Here is a 16,482-nt window from a genome sequence, read left to right on the forward strand (position 1 = left end):
TTGTGCTTCAGTTGCCAGGGATCCGGTTTGGCCTTTGGGTGATGGTTGTGGTGGGCCCGTGCTTTACCATCCGTAACAACAGAGAATAAAGGTGTCCTGGATTTTTTAAGCACGTCTAAATTCATTTGGCTAAATTGCCGGCAAGAAGTTTTTTTGCTAAGGCGTCAACTTTCATGGCATCTAGAGGGAATTGATATTTCACATCGCAAGAGCAATATGAATGTCAACTGAAATTCCTTATTCATGAGCTATAATTTTGACTTTGACCCAACGATTTCCTAGAATCATTGCAGAAGAAAGTTGGGATAGTTAATGCTGTCTAAATAGCACGAAAAAGCACACACAAGACATTGAGAACAAACGGACGAGACACAGCACTACATTTCCAGATTAATGGCCTCCATTTCAAGGCGATTTCCCTCTGAAGGTGCATCGTCCGGACGCCCTTTACAGCGGTCATCTTCAACTTCAATTTATTCCGTATACCCTGTTGATACTGGTGGGCTATGAACTTTACTTGGCTGTAGACAAGTGTACAGTATTTACCTATTCATGACTTTCTTCAGCCTTCTTTCCTTCTTTTATGAGAAACATAGAAGCTCCAAACGCTGCACACTCACATTGTACTGTACTTGTCATCATGTCACTTCCAGGGTTTCATCTGAATTCACTGTTACTGTGTGTACGCATGTCCAGGCATCTATGAACCTGTTGAGTCCAGTTCAGCTCTCTAACGCTGACAGAACATACTGGGGTAGACGACTTATTTAGCGCTCCTCCTACCTGTGTAAGAAAGGCGGGTTTCTGAGTCTTCTTGTCATAGCTGAAACATCCATGAAAAAAAGCAATCATTACTTTCACTCACAGTGTTCGGGCTTTCTTCGTAACAAAAATCAGTGTGCAAACATGAAAACATACTCTAAAGTTGAAAAAGTCGAATAGCGTGTCCGAGCGACAGCTGTTTGGAGTCGCCACCAAACAGAAATCGGGGGTCGCTTTACTGGCGCTTGAGGTCGGTCTCCTGCTACTGCGAATGTTTTTATTAAATGCCACTCGAAAGGGCCAATCTGGGACGTGAGCGTATTTCAACATCAATGCGGCTAATATTCTCTGGGCTATCATTCCTCGACGGACATGTTAGCGCTGGCTGCCTCTTGAGATGCGAAGAGTTTTTTTTCCACAATAGAACGCATTTCTAGTAAAGATCCACACGCTCTCAGACAACGCTCACAACACTTCATTAATAATCCTGTGTGCATGTTTCGCCACTTAATATTCTCATGCTTGATAGAGTTCCACCGTCTACCATCGAAAGACTGGAGAGGAGCGCCAAGGACCGCTGAGCGGGTAAAATGGAGTACAGAGCTGAAGAACCACGGCAATAACTTCATGACTATCAGGAATGTGCAAGTTCTCGTGTTTGCGAAACTTGAAGTGTCTATCAGCATGCAGCGGTGCGAGTTCGCCTATAAGTCCTCGTAAGAACGTGTCCAAGGTCTATAATGTCCTCCCCACTGTTGGGTCTTCCCAGTGTAGAGCCACGGCAGCTTTTAGCAACGCTTTTACCGAATCACTCAATAAGCACGAAGATTTTTGTAGAGCTTTTACTCTGCGAGACCGCAGCTGGTAGGTTTACTAAATAAAAATTGTGCAGGAGGGCTGTCATTTTAAAGTTTGAAGTAAGATAGCCAGGAAGCCACAGAAGGTTCCGCCTTTTAATGCGACTGCATTAGGAGGACCATGGAGGCAAAAACTTGTCAGCCTTCCCCTCTCATTCTATCTCTCTCCCCATCGCCACTTGTAGGGGAGAGGGGAGAGCCGGCCGATGAAGAATGACTCAGCAAAAGTGAAAATGACTGAACTACTTTACTGAAAAGGCAGGGTACCCGAGATTTTTGTTAACCGCGGTTGCTGAAACAGTGGCCAATAAACTCCGTAAAAAGAAAAAAGAAGTTGCTTCCCAAGAACCAGCCGGCCAGAAAAAAGTGGAAGTCATTCCCTACCTGCACAGGGTTTCACATAATCTTAAAAAGATTTCCGGCAAATATGGCATCGACATTCTATTTTCGGCACCCTGTAAGCTCTCTAGATTATGCAATCCAGTGGGAAAAGGGGACTCGATTCGAGTAACTTGCGGCAAGAAACACTTGGAAGAAAATAAGCGTGTCGCGTGTGCAACAGGGGTAATCTACAAGATCCCCCTCAGTTGTGGGCGTTTTTATATTGGACAAACCGGTAGGTGCTTAAATGATCGCCTGAGAGAACACGCGCGTTCCTTGGGGGAGGCGGAGGGTTCGAATCTGCCTGTTCATTGCCGCAGGTGTCGGGGTTGTTGCTCTCACTTCAGCCAGACCGAGATTGTTGGAAGAAGGAAGGGGCAGCTTGAGATAGAGATTGTAGAGGCCATTGTCATCTTGAGCTCGCAACCGGATGAATGCGTTAGTTCGCCTTCGGTTTCCATCCTCCAAAAAGAACTGGGTTTCCTTGACAGGTAACAGGTTGGGTTGCTTCCTTTTGACGGTCTTTTCCTTCTTTTGTCTTGTGGTTTTCATGCCTCCACATGCGGTCGACAGTTTTAACACTTCTGATGTCTGTAGATTGTGATTAGCATGATGAGCATCGCATAACGTTTTAATACTTCTGATTTCTGTAGATTGTGACTCGCATAATGAGCATTGCATAACTTCCACGCGCATTGTTGTCAGTTAGGTCTTGTTATCTGTTGCTTTTCATTCTTTTTTACCCGATTGTAAGATCAGACGTGCCTCTGTCTTTAAAAAGCCATGAAGTTTCAAATAATATTTTAGTTGCAAGTACCACCCTGTGTCGTCTTCTTTCTCTGTCCCGTGTCCGCTGCGGTGTTTAGCTCCTTCATAGTTTTGATTGCACCCCACATGCTTGCCAAATTTCACAATTCCTTAACATGGTCAGGGAAAGTCCATGTAACTGTGGCTTCTCTACAATAACAAGCTTGCACGAGAATGCATGCAGAAAGTCAACCTAATCAGGGAAGCAGGCCGAAGGGAGGCTGAAGTGCATGCATGGAGGATATAGCGCATTATCTCGACCTAGCCGCCTTCTACACGACCCGAGAGAAACCAAAGAAGCGACTTGGGTGTAATAGACATATATCAATTCCTACTTGAGTTCAAGAGCCTTCAAAAAAATATCTAGCATTTGGGCCATGGATTAGAGCCGTGAGACCTCAAATCATTTCAAGAAGGCAAAGCGACGAGCAAGCTCAGAATGGTGGTAAGACGTGAGGCAAGCTGGCTTGACTGCCTTATTCCTGGGCTATTGGAACAAAAATTTCCTCTCAGCGAACCTGGAAGCGTGCACTCGCTTCCGAAAGTCCACAGCCAACGGCAGACTTTCAATGGAAAGTAGTCCGAAAACTCCGTACGCAGTGACATCAGTGCCACACATCGGTGCCGCATGCTTTTAAATTTTAACTCTATTCCGAGTAATCAGTAGATTTTTATCTTACAAAGTAGCACCGCGGTCTGTAAGAGAAGCCGTAATGGCATGCTCCGGGTAAATATCGACCACCTGAAGTTATTTGGCGTGCACCAAAGCCTTAGCACTACGGTTTTTTTTTTGCCTTTCTCCTCGATGTACAGCTGAATCGTTGAATCGTTGTTTACGCAGAACAAAAATTCTGACTCTGGTGTGACAAAATTCGGTAACACTAAAGCAACTGCTTCGAGTATGTGCCATATTCGTGCAAATAACGGCGCAAAGTTCACAAACACGTACGCGCACGCACCGCTCAAGCAGCGGCCGCAGTCCCACGGAGACAAAATGTAAAGACGCCCATGTGCTGTTCGATGACAGTGCATGTTATGGAACCCTGTGCTGCCAAAATTAATCCGCAGCGTGGTATCGGGACGTTAAACCTTATATACCATACCATACCGTATCATACCGTACACAATCCTTTTCAGCATTCCTGCTGTCCCTTCTGGTCGTGGAGAGGGAGAGGCCACGGTGGTTATGGCGCTCGGATGCTGACCTGAAAGACGCGGGTTCGAACCCAGCCGCGGTGGTCGAATTTCGATTGAGGCGAAATTCTAGAGGCTCGCGTACTTCGCGATGTCAGTGTACGATAAGGAACCCCAGGCGGGCGAAATTTCTACAGCCCTTCACTACGATGTGCCGCACAGCCTGAGTCGCTTTGAGACGTTAAGCTCCCATAAACCAAACCAAACCAAGGGCGAGACATCATCATGGAATAAACGCAGGCAGGCATGCCAAGACACAGTCTGGCTATTTCACGTCGGTGCAAGAAGATAAAGAGATATCAAAAGAGAAGTAAAAGGGTCATGTCAATAACATTCATAAAAATTCTGCCCCGGACGCCTGTTGTGGCCTATTGAGTAGTATAGATCGGCTTTCTGAATCGGTGATGAGCTACGCATGTCCAAAATCTATATTTCACGCTCTAAGCGACGTTATAAGCTACTTCGTTCGATGGACACCAAAAGCTTCTCTCAGTTGAAACGCAGGCAAAAAACGATCGTCTGGCTTCTCACCATAAAGTGCTTCACGACGAGCACTGCATGCTGGAAAATTTAGGAAGGAACCAGGTCACGTCTGCAGTCGTTTGCACAAAAGTCCGTTGCAAAGTATCGTTTTGAGCGTAGAAAAAAAATAATCTCGGCAGTCGACACGCACTGCTCTCTGTCCCGCGGAGGCCAATTGCCTGTGTTTCAGTGCTTCCTCGACCGTGTTTGTCGCTTCTTATGCTGCTTGTCCAAAAACAGTTCATTATTTGACCCTGTTCAAGGACAACTACCCGTCACCCGTACGCTATATATGTGATAAAAGTGGGGTCCTTAGAAAAGGACACGCGCACTAAAGCAGTGGAAGTCAGTGCTGTATAGAATATCCTAGAGAAATGCAGTCATCATGAGCGATGGAGCGCTGCATTTCAGCTATGCATTCATCCGCATTTTAGGTGGATTATTTAAATTTGTTGGCACAGTTGATAGTTTTTTCCACGATACTTGAAAAAAAAAGATGTTCTTCGGCAGCTACCTTTCACCTCCACTCTCCGGAGTGATATACAAGCTTAGAAAATTGCAAGAGTTTGATGGTTTGCACGGTATACGAGAGGAAAGCCTGAAGTACAAAATGTTTCATAAATGAAGTATTTCGCTGCCAAGACCATCACGAAGCACGCCCCTGATCATGCTGCACTGGCCTTCATTCGTGGGGATTGCCCTAGTACAGCCCACTCTCTCACGCAACTCCTGGGAACTCCTGGCAAGTATAGGAGTGCGCTGGACGCCATGCCGTGTGCTGCGTTCCTGCTAGCTCGGGTTTTGGTCTTCTTAGCTTGCCGCTGATGGCGGGGCTACTGCATGTTTTTTCGCTTTCACTAGTTTACGCAGACAAAATGACGTTTACGACTCAATTTTCTAGCCATCTGTCGACACTACAAGGGTCTACTGGTGGCAACTGGGCTCAGTGAGAATGTATGGGCTGCGTATGATGATTTGATATGTTTTCGGGAGGCATAATATCCACATTTTTTTTATTAAATTCTCATTCGGCTCACACCTACCCCTATACCGTTGTTCATGCTAATACAAAATGCCTGAACTTATCGTCTTCCTCCTCTGTTCCGACCATCATAACAGCAGACGCATTCTTTCACTGCTGCTGTGTCGCCAGGCACTTCTATTTCATGAAAGAGAGCAAGAGGTGGCTCAGTGGCTATGGTGCTCGGCTGCTGTCCCAAAAGACGCGGGTTCGATCCCGGCCGCGGCGGCTGAATTTCTTTGGAGGAGAAATTCGAGGCCCGTGTACTGTGCGATGTCAGTGCACGTTAAAGAACCCCAGGTGGTCGAAATTTCCGGAGCCCTCCACTACGGCGTCTCTCATAGCCTTAGTCGCTTTGGAACGTTAAACCTCATAAAAAAAAAGAGAGCAAGAGTGTTTCTTGCTTTGTCCCCACGCGCGCTTAGAACTTATCATATCATCCCATGAACGTGAAGGCCCTCAGCGCGTTCCACAACTTAGCTTCTTGTCTAGCCGAAGAGACGCTGTTTTTGTTCGTTTGTTTGTTTGATTGATTGTTTCTTTGATTGTTTGTCTGTTTGTTTCTCGTACAACTTTTAAGGTGGGAAGTGACAGTGGCAGTATGTATACGGGGCGCACCAGGTAATGGATATCAAGGTTTGTGCGATCATTTGTAGTCCATCTCACCGCCGAGAATTGGTGTAACATAAAATGCATTGCACGAAAGGCATGGTGCATTCTAGGACTGATCATTGATGGTGATAGCATCGCATCGGTATTAGCCAAGGCCTTTGGCTACTATAGGTAAGGCGCGTGGTCTCCACGGCTGCTTTCATGACTCAGGAGCCTGCGCCACAAGCCTCTTTTCTTAATTAAACAGTACACTAGTCTTCTTTCGTCCCTTTTGGACGTCGTCTCCCTTTCCCGTGCTGCGCACGCGCTTAGTAACCCTGGCTGCTTTAGCTTTTTGACACGCCATACCACCCGCTCGCTTTAGCAACTCGCTTGGCTGCCTTGACCGCCTTCTCACTTCTAATGCGGCTATATAAAAATGCTGTTGGGGACATGTATGAGCATTTGGAAGAGCAGAATGAAAGGATGACAAACTACGAAGACGGCGATTCGCAAAACGCAGCGCGAGAGGACGCGACGTGGACGAAAACGAAGCTTCTCAGCGCTGGCGCCGGCTCGAATCCTCCTTGGGACTAGTTTTGATCTGCAGTTGTGGTTGTGAACCAGAATGGTGACCACATCGTCTCGGCAACAATCAAAACGAAATCCTCTGAAACGGCAGAAGAGGCGGCTATAGCCCTCGCCCTAGCGCATACCCAAGGGAGCATCATCCTCAGCGATTCCAAAATGGGTATCAATAATTTCGCTAAAGGGCGAATTACAAACACCTCCCTTAGAAACCTTAACGCAACCAAATTCTCACCAAATTATTCCGAATTGATATGGGTCCCAGCCCATTCGGGGAATCCGGGGAACGAGGCAGCCCACAATAAAGCCCGAGGTTTCGTCGACCGGGCAGTGGATGAGTCTGGCTCCCTGAATTTCACGAAGGACTCCATAATCACATATCATGATCTCACCAATCATTTTAAACTAGAGAGGAGAATTTTCCCCCCTCCAGACAAAATACTTACTAAATAACAAGAGGTTACGTGGCGTCGTCTACAGACGAGATCAATACGCACCCCATCACTCCTCGCACACATTTATCCAGATCTTTACAACCCAAACTGCAAACACTGTTGCCAACGTGCTACCTACGATCACATCCTGTGGGACTGTAAAATAGAGCCACCTCCGGGTGATCTAGTTACAGCTCCTTCCCTCGAGCGGTGGGAGACCGTACTGGCTAGCTCTGACCCCAGAACGCAAGTTTTGGCGGTGGAGTGGGCTGACAAAGTCGTCGATGGCTATGTACTCTCGACCACTTAACGCGACCTCTTGCCAAGCTCTTTCCGGCGAATAAAATGTTTTGCAATCAATCTGCCGGCAGCCATTCAAATGGAAATTTATCAATGTTCAGTGTAGGCTCGGCTTCAAGTTTGGCTGAAGGTTCGCCGCAGTTTTCGGGCGATGTTTGAGTTTTCTGAGAATGAGAGCTAAGATAGTGCTTAATAATCTGATGAGAGGGACGTGTTCCCGCGTATTACACACTGACGGCGCATGAGCGCTCCCTCTGCGAACGGCTTCTCGCACTAATCTCAGGACCAACACAAACGCATGTAAGTTCATTCCCCTCTGGGAACCACAGAGGACACAAATCTCGCATGATTTTCTCAGAACATGCATGTCTGAGAATGCAGGGATCACGGTGCGCAGAGGCACGCCAGGTGCGTGGTCCTGTGATACTGGAGAACGTAAGCATAGCGGGGACCTATTGACGTACACGTATGCCAGATTAGCGCATACCTGCTGCGCACGCACAGTTGTAAGGTGTGGAGCAAATTTGGGTGCGCACTTGCCTTTGGAGATACTTGTACGTTGCAGACATTTAGTCGGTGACACTTGGATCGGTTTTTAACAACAATTTTTCGGATCTCCTTCAGCGACACCTGAATGTTGAAGGCTTCGTCTAAAAATTTACCCATTAACGTGACTACAACGCTACAGACGGGACGAAGCGAAGAAGGCACAACACGGCGCTGTGTCTTTGCTTCGTTCCGTATATTGGGCTGTAGTTATGATAGCACCGAATCAACTCGCCTAACAAGTTTTACTGCCTTACTTACGTTGCCTAATTAATTAAGAAAGTGCAGCGAAAGGAAAATACCACTCACTACTACAAAAGACGCTCAACTATATTTGCACGGCTTTATTTCCCCAGATGGCCTCCCTTTTTATTGAAATATCTTAGCGCTCGTTACCCTGAGGCGCCCGGTACAAAGTATTTAATGCTGTAACAAGTGCAAGAAATCTGGAAAAAACGCTTCTAGTTTGCATGGCTGCACCGCTTTCCACGTGGCGCTGAAAACTCAGAATCATCGCGGGAGTGTCGAATTCTCAATACATCCCACTGATTTTCTATAGCCGTCGGATGGTGGGAGCGCAGACGGTGTGGTGTGAGCGCAGGTCAGGCTGTGCAGCGAGGAGGTGGAGTCGGCCGTGATGATCACCGCGTTCGCGCAGAATATTTCTGTACTGTCAAGTTTTCTCAAAACTACGAGTTTAAAAATATCCCCACTGAGTTGCGCAGTGTGCCCTACTGGCGGTCAGCAGACGACGCTCGTAGCTGCATGTACCGGAAAGCTGAATGTGAGGGACACTCAGGTCGAATTGAAATTGGCGTGTGTCGACAGATTACAGCACTGCAAAGAAAAAGACGCTGCTTTCATTGAAAACGGTGCTTTCATAAGGAAGAAAAGGTACAAAAAAAGCTATATCACTTAAGGTATACGAACAGTTCAGCGAAAAGCTTTCCCCACGGCGGCGCAACAGGTGCTGTTTGATTTTGTGAGCACGCTGTTCATTTCTTAGTCCACGTTTAGCAGGCGTTGACTCCGTTAACTGTCCGGGCATGGGCAAGCGAGCAGAGGCCGCCGCGGTGGCTCAGTGGTTATGGTGCTCGGCTGCTGACCCGAAAGACGCGGGTTGTATCCCGGCAGCGACGGTTGAATTTCTTTGGAGGAGAAATTCTAGAGGCCCGTGTACTGTGCGATGTCAGTGCACGTTAAAGAACCCGAGGTGGTCGAAATTTCCGGAGCCCTCCACTACGGCGTCTCTCATAGCCTTAGTCGCTTTGGGACGTTAAAACCACATAAACCAAACCAAACCAACCAAGCGAGCAGAGGCCGAATGCTCCCGTCTTACTCTCTCGCTACTGCCGAACATATGCTGCGTCCACCCAGCGGCGATGTTCGGTTCGACAGCGAAGCCTAGCGGCTTTGCGTTCCGCCTGACGTACACCTGGATTTTCCTGTGGCCGACGCTTTTTCTCACGCACACGAGCGCGCCGAATCTCGGCTGCTTACTGCGGGTGAAAATGCACGTAGTGAGCTTGGCAGAACCGATGACGTTGCGCACCTAATTATGCCGGCTGACAGAGAGAAATTTTTGTCAGCGAAAATACCCCGTCTCAATGCGACTAACAGCGAAAATAGGGGCTTTTTACTTCGCCATACGCGGGTGGCCACACGAGCAACTGCGTTGGAGGGTGCACTATGACGGTCTTGACTTGCTGGACGAGTTGTTTCGACACGTGCCGTGGCGTTCAGGTCAATGTCACTCTGGTCTTCAACTGTTTTTTTTTAAATCTGAGATTTCATTTTAAATTCCGTAACTTTTAATCTGAAGTCTTATCAAGACATAGAAAAGTTGAATTCATGGGCTTTATGCGAAAGATAATCTTTCTTTTTAATTTTGCGTCACTACTGTGTTCAGATTAATTACGCAGCAAGGCTCACCACATGCACAAGCATCAACACGATACAGCCCTGTAGCACGTGGATGATCGTCGTCTAACGTCCTATCGTCACACACAAGAACTAGGAGGTGAAAAAAAATACAAAAAATAAGCGATGATATATGCCTTTCTCTGAATTTAGGGTAAGACCTGTAGACTTATAGTCTGACTGCTCGGTTCAGTGAATCAGGTGCAAACAGTACCGCATCTAGAAACACATCGAGATACGCATTGCTGAGCATAATTTTCTTTTTATTAACCACGTTTCGAGCAACCCAGTTCTATTTTCAATGCCACACTTGCGCCTTCAGCGCTTGTCTTGCCTAGTAACAAGCGTGCAAGAGAGCGGTAAAATCAGTGCAATTTTAAAGCTTTTTTTTAGACAAGAGCAGTGCATATACAAGAACACCATGTATATAGGGTGTGTCTCGTAACCTGAATTAAGAATTAAATAAAAAAAGAGGTGGACTGGAGCTGGGTGAGACCAACGACATATTGTTTCCCGTCGTGTGGAGTTCCTTAGTGTATTTTTCAATTCCGCTTAATTAGTTGATTAGTTAAGATTAACCATGCACAATTTTTAATATTTATTTTGGGGTCACGTGCGTTTCTTTAGGTTGTAGAGGCAGTCAAGAATAACCGATTCAATTACTTGTAGCACCGTTTTTCTTGTGGTCTTTTTTTCCGGCACTTTAGGAAAGCCTGAGAAATATGAAAAAAAAAGTCACGTGCTTTTATTCTTGTGCTGCCATATTATAGCGCTGCCAAACGATTACCGAATGAACAAAGCGTGCGCGTTCACCATCTAGAAGTGAGCCGCCGACGCCGCTGTCAGCATTAGCTTGAAAGTGCGTCAGCACAGTCTTCTTGAACATGGAAAGCACGCGCCGTGATCTGCGATAAGTGATGGGCAGGTCGCCCAACTCAGGTGGGGCTTTTATTTAGTCATGACACAGACGAAACAAAAATGGAAGGGAAAGCCGCGAAGTCACGCATTTCAAAAGTAGCCTCAGTTTTATTTATTTGTATCATTGTGCACCCAGTGGAACTGAGCGGTGGCCACCCACTAGGGCGCTATCGGCGCGCAGGTTTCGCTCGTTCAAAACACGGTTGGAAGCGCTGGAATACGGTAGCTCATGGGCGCAGTCACGTGTTATTTTTTATATATTTCGCGGACTCTCTTTGAAAGCTGGAAAAAAGTACCACGTTGGGGATACGTTGCCACAAAAAACTGGATCGGTTGTTTCTTAGCCATTTCTGCAGTTTGACAAACAACAAGTTACTCCAAAATAAATATTTAATATTTTGCACCATTAACCTTAGCTAATTAACTAACTGAGCGGAATTTTAAAGATACTCTGGGGAGCGCCACTTGTTGGGAAATAACATGTGATTGGTCTCAACTCTAGTGCGCCGTTATTGTTTTAATCCTAGGTGTAAGTTATGTGAAACACCCTATTTAATTCCCCTGCACATGCCCTCAAGCACGCTATGTTTGAAGTCTCTTCAGTGCCAAGGTCCTGTCCGAATCCCTGATAACTGGGGCACTCAACGACTGCCCAGCCTCTCACTTCTCAGCTGAGGCAGTGCGCACTTTACTAGTGCGGATAGTGGCGCAGGCGCACTGCTGAAGCGGCTGGTATTCACTTTCTGATCTACTGAACGTCTTTCTTTTCGCAGGTGAGATGCGAGCTGTTGGCTACTGCACTTGCGGCACTGTTCCTGGCGAGCCGAGCGGTCGCCGACGGTGCCGAGGCGAAGGCGAACACGGACAAAGCGGAGGCCAAGGAACCAGCCGGGGGCGACTTGATCGGTGCGGGATCGGGCTTCAAGCACAGACGTATCAACAAGGCATCGTCGGTCGAGGTGGACACTCCGTTGGACCCTGAAGGCTTTCAGCCCCAGGGAGCCTACGAACGTCCAGGGTATGTCAAGGGCTACGCAAAACTCCGCGGCGCCACGTACGGCAAAATAAGCTACAGCCGCGATGACTCCTTACGACAGGAACGGGGCTACGATAGCCCCGAGAGAGTCAACTACGGAAAAGTGAAGTACAGCCACGGAGGAGACGACGCTGCAGGGTACAGAGACAGTGACGACTCGCGAGCTGGCGCCCCAGTATATGATAGCAATGCGTACAGCAACGACGGCTACATTACGCCCATCTACAATCACGGAGACTACGTCCGGGCGAGCCGCCATAGAGGATCCTATCGCCACAAGAGCCGCCCGCGTGGCATGACCTACGTTCCAGTCGACTACGGCCGTGAGGTGTACCCTTACGAGCAGGGCGACCAGCAGGCTGGAGGCCAGGTCAGCTATTCTTCGCGGCCCCATGGCAACAAGATCAGCGGCAGCACCTCAGTGTTCGATGGGGGCAGCTACAACTATCCCGATGCCGATCGTTACCCGTCTGTAGGAGGCGACTACGACTTCGGAACCCAAAAACCGCTCTTGCAGCCGGGATCTTCGATTCAGGGCAGCCTCAGCATTTTTGGCGGGTACGGCCAAGGAAACGGCAACTTGCGGTACCGAGACTTCGTCCCTTACTACGGCTCTGACGGATACTACAGCCGCCACGACAGCGCAGCCTACGGTCTCCAGAACTACGGTTCCACTGTGCGCGAAGCCCAACCCAAGCCGTACGAAGATTACAGCAACAATCTCAGCGAAAGTGGCCTCGACGGAGCATACGCCGGGCCCAGTCAGAGATATGGAGCGAAGTTGCCGTCGGGGAAGAAGCACAAACATCACGGCAACAATCGCAGCGGGCTGGGCGCCTACATCGTCGGCGTCGACTACATCGGGCGCACACCGCTCCTTGTGCAGACTCAGCCGTCGCGCAGCGCGGACGTCAAGGCCGAACAGTACTGGCAGTGACGGCCCGTCGCCAACGCCGTTCACCACATATATCGCTCATAAAATTCTCGTCCTCAGTGTAGATTACTTCTGGCTTTGTCTCTGATTGCCGTGTCAGTTTGGCTGTGAGATGCAAGCAAACTCTCCACTGATACGGGCTATCTTCGCCTGAGCCAGTCTGAATTACTAATCATTAATGAAGAGAAGAAAAAGAGCTGCAGTCAATCGGAACTATTCCTTCGGTCTCGCGCTGATTTTTTAAATAATTATTCCTGGCGGCCTGAAACGTTTCTTTCCTTTTAGTAAGCGTACTCCCTGCGTACCTTCTTCGTTTAAACTACTGCACTCCATTAAACATCAACTGGTGGGCGAGTTGGTCGGACATATCTAGTGAAGCAGCGCAACGGCACAGGGCCAAGGGAAGAAAGGGACGAACACAACGCTGTGTCCGTCCCTTTCTTCCCTTGGCCCTGTGCCGTTGCGCTGCTTCGCTATAGATAGACTCCATTAACAACATGGATGCGCGAGATGCTTAATAACTGTCGCATCCCTTGGTTGTCAACTCTTTATGCAAAGCGCCTGTGTGGATAAATTTATGCCCTGGTCTGCTGCGTCTTTGCATCCGCAAACTACCGCCTTCCTAAAGCATATAACAGGTACGCCGCCGCGGTGGCTCAATGGTTATGTTTCTCGGCTGCTGACCCGAAAGACGCGGGTTCGATCCCGGCCGCGGCGGTCGCCTTTCAATGGAGGCGAAATGCTGGCGGCCCGTGTACTGTGCTATGTCATTGCACGTTATAGAACCCCAGGTGGTCAAAATTACCTAGGTCCTCTACTACGGCGTGTCTCATAGCCTCAGTCGCTCTGGAACGTTAAACTCCATAAAGCCAAACCATATAGCGTGGACTTCGATCTCTAGCAGCAGGTGCCTTTATATGTTCAGGTAGTTATTCTTCGAACTACAGTAGCCTGCAGTAGTATAAGTACGGTAGTATAGTACATCTCAATCTTCTTTACACTGCAAGAGATAGGTATAGTTAGGGCTTCTGGAAGATGAAGAGCAAAAAAAAGAAAGAAACGATGCCTTGATATGCCCAGTTACCGCCCCCCTACCTCGGCCGGACGTTAATCGTTGCGATCAGGAATATGTGCTGCCTAGACGACCTTCACTTGTGAGGCTTCATGTAAAGCCCGCAAATCTCGAAAGCGTTTCCAGGAAGCCATCTAAGTATCTCAATGGTCTTGAAGCGAACTCGTGTATTGAATTTCCTCGCATTTTCTTCTGACTTTTTGGATTTTACTTTGCCGCTTTTGTTACGAGCTTAGAGAACGGCCTTTTCGCGCTAAACTCCGTTCTCCTCTCTCAGATCGAGCAACCTCTAAAGTTCGCCCCCAGCCTCTCGATACTAAGTTTAGCAAAAACCCAGACGCATCCTATAGACATGCGCCCTGATTAGCTTTATAATGGGCAAAATTCCTTCCATCATCATGTTCGAAAAAACACATTATTTGGGCTCAGCATTAAACACGCACCGCAACTAATAACCAACCAGACCACATGGAAAAGAGCGCGACCGTGAGCCTTCCTGCAGTGTAATTTAAGTTGGACACTTGAAGATATCTTACGGACACTAAGAGCACAGATATCATAGGAGCTCTCAAATACAGCAAACTTATTCGAAAGCTTGCGATAGCAAACCGTTAGGAGCTAAAATGCTGAGTAACGAGATATCAGAAAGTACCGTTGCATCTGTCCCAGCTGCAACAAGCTTGTAGGCGGTAGCGTGATAAAAGCATCGCAGGTCTCTGTGCCCAGGAAGTTTTTGGAGACAGTGAGGTTTCAGGCCTGTTTTCTTCTTCTTTCTTTCTGTATGTGCTCGAGGTGTCACTGTGGTGCGTCCTTTAAGTTAAACAAGTAACTCATTCTGGTGAAGAGACGGGACCACTACTGCAAACTGGAAGGTCAAATAAGGCAGCATCATCCACTTCTCAGCTTTTCACTGTCGGATCAAATGATGGCCGTTCACGCGCAACGTTGGAAGCATGTGAAAATAACAATCACTCCAAGGCAACGCGAGGATCACTGGCGATGTCATGAGTCCTAGCATTGAAGCTTGATGTTCACCTTTATTTATTTCAGTGATCAATGCGAAGAAAGCACAATCAAATGACGGACAACGCACCTGACTGTGTGCTGCCATTTTTTTTTTGTTTGGCTCGTTCAAAAACTCAGAGTAGTCGCAGGGTGGCTAGCGCTCTGAGTTTCGTGCCTAGTCTTCTCAATTTCATGCGCCTGTGCTGAGCTATGGCAGCCTAAATATGTTTAGGGGCGAGGGGTTTTCCCCAGCAGTTATGCATCCCCTGTGTAGTATTTGCTGAAGCTGCCATCTCTGTACCATTTCCAAGATGGGCCTTTACGAAGGCTCCCAAAGCATCGATGTGTGTAGGCACAGGATGTTGCGCCTTTAGTATGCGGCACTGCTGCACCACAGAGAAGGAAGCGTCCTTGTTGAAGGTGAGACGTAGGGCGGCAATCACTGGTCACTACACGATCGGGAAAGGATGAGTGGTCACTTGGAGGCCCGCTTGGCCCTGGCTCGCGTGAGAGGCCCTACTTCGCCCAGCGAGATCCTCCGGCGGCCTCCACTGGCAGCGGTAGAGAGCACATCGCCTTCCAGGAGCCAGTGAGTGCGCATCTTCCCTTTGCCCTGCGTACGTGCAACGGGTAACGTCGTGGCGCGAACTTGTAAGGCGAAACAACGCGAATGAAGCGCGACAACTGGTATCAGTGACAATTTCGCCCTGGCACATGCGAACCGTTCATCACCGTAGCACTCAGTAACAAGCGTCAAACACACATCTGATCAAACGATGACATCATGTTACGTAGCCATGATTAGCGACAGATTTGGTTCAGTTTCGGAAAGTTGCGGGCGCCTGAGTTGATTACTTCTAGCTGTACCAGCTTCCGCAGGGGCTTAGGCCAGCACCAAAAATCAAAAAGTAATAGATAGGCACTGTTGCAGAATAACGGCCGTCAAGTCTCAGGTCTTGGACTGTGCTCGACCGTCAGTGTGTAACCTTGATCGAAGAGCACGACGCGTTACAAACACATCGCCTAAGAACAAGCAACTTCTGGGACCGAGTGGCACTTGAATCACATAAACCATCAGTCTGTCATTGCACTATTTTAGTAGCGTGGGCTTGAAAGTGTTATGGAGCAGAGAAACGTCAAGAAACTTTAACACAGCCATTTAGGGAAGGAGGCCAATTGCAAGTGTCAACGCAACGCGACATCTAGCAACTTGCATTAATCATATAACTATAGGACAACTAATCATGAAGCTATAAGTTTCCGTGAAGGCCCAAAGCAACTCTTTTCGTTTTCACTCGTTTAAACAAAATATGCTGCCTCGGTAGCATTGATTTTTTTTTTTTTTGACAGAACCTGAGGGCTTCCCTTGAAATCAAGCAATGCACTCAAAACACTTTTTACTAGGGTTCACAGCCGCACGAGAAACCGAACTTGAGCACGTGTACCGTAAAAAAAAAAACACCATGTGCCGCTGTAAGCGTGCTTCAGAACCCACTTACCTTGACCTCAATCTTTCCTCGTGGCTCGGTGACAAAGCCCTTCTTTCGGATGAGTCTCTGGCAACTGTCACTGATGTGGATTCTCCCGTTCTTCG

The 16,482-nt window shown here is 48.0% G+C and overlaps 2 protein-coding genes across 2 annotated transcripts in view; one reads left to right on the forward strand and one right to left on the reverse strand.

The window, feature by feature from the left end:
• The window catches only part of LOC149352444 (uncharacterized), a 41,283-nt gene extending 28,451 nt beyond the window's left edge, over window positions 1–12,832 (forward strand). The window contains exon 2 of the mRNA XM_089577166.1: window positions 11,615–12,832. Within this exon, the coding sequence (XP_089433292.1) occupies window positions 11,615–12,814 (1,200 nt within the window). The 3' untranslated portion in view covers window positions 12,815–12,832. The remainder of the gene's footprint in view (window positions 1–11,614) is intronic.
• A 2,068-nt stretch (window positions 12,833–14,900) lies between these two features.
• LOC149352445 (soluble guanylate cyclase 88E-like) overlaps window positions 14,901–16,482 on the reverse strand; it is a 204,853-nt gene continuing 203,271 nt past the window's right edge. Inside the window, exons 11-12 of the mRNA XM_089581618.1 lie at window positions 16,388–16,477; window positions 14,901–15,501 (exon numbers count right to left, since the gene is read on the reverse strand). Of these exons, the coding sequence (XP_089437744.1) occupies window positions 15,364–15,501; window positions 16,388–16,477 (228 nt within the window). The 3' untranslated portion in view covers window positions 14,901–15,363. The remainder of the gene's footprint in view (window positions 15,502–16,387; window positions 16,478–16,482) is intronic.

This window comes from Amblyomma mixtum, chromosome 3 (genome assembly GCF_055824585.1).
Source record: "Amblyomma mixtum isolate Tamu chromosome 3, ASM5582458v1, whole genome shotgun sequence".
In the NCBI taxonomy this organism is placed as follows: Eukaryota; Metazoa; Arthropoda; class Arachnida; order Ixodida; family Ixodidae; genus Amblyomma; species Amblyomma mixtum.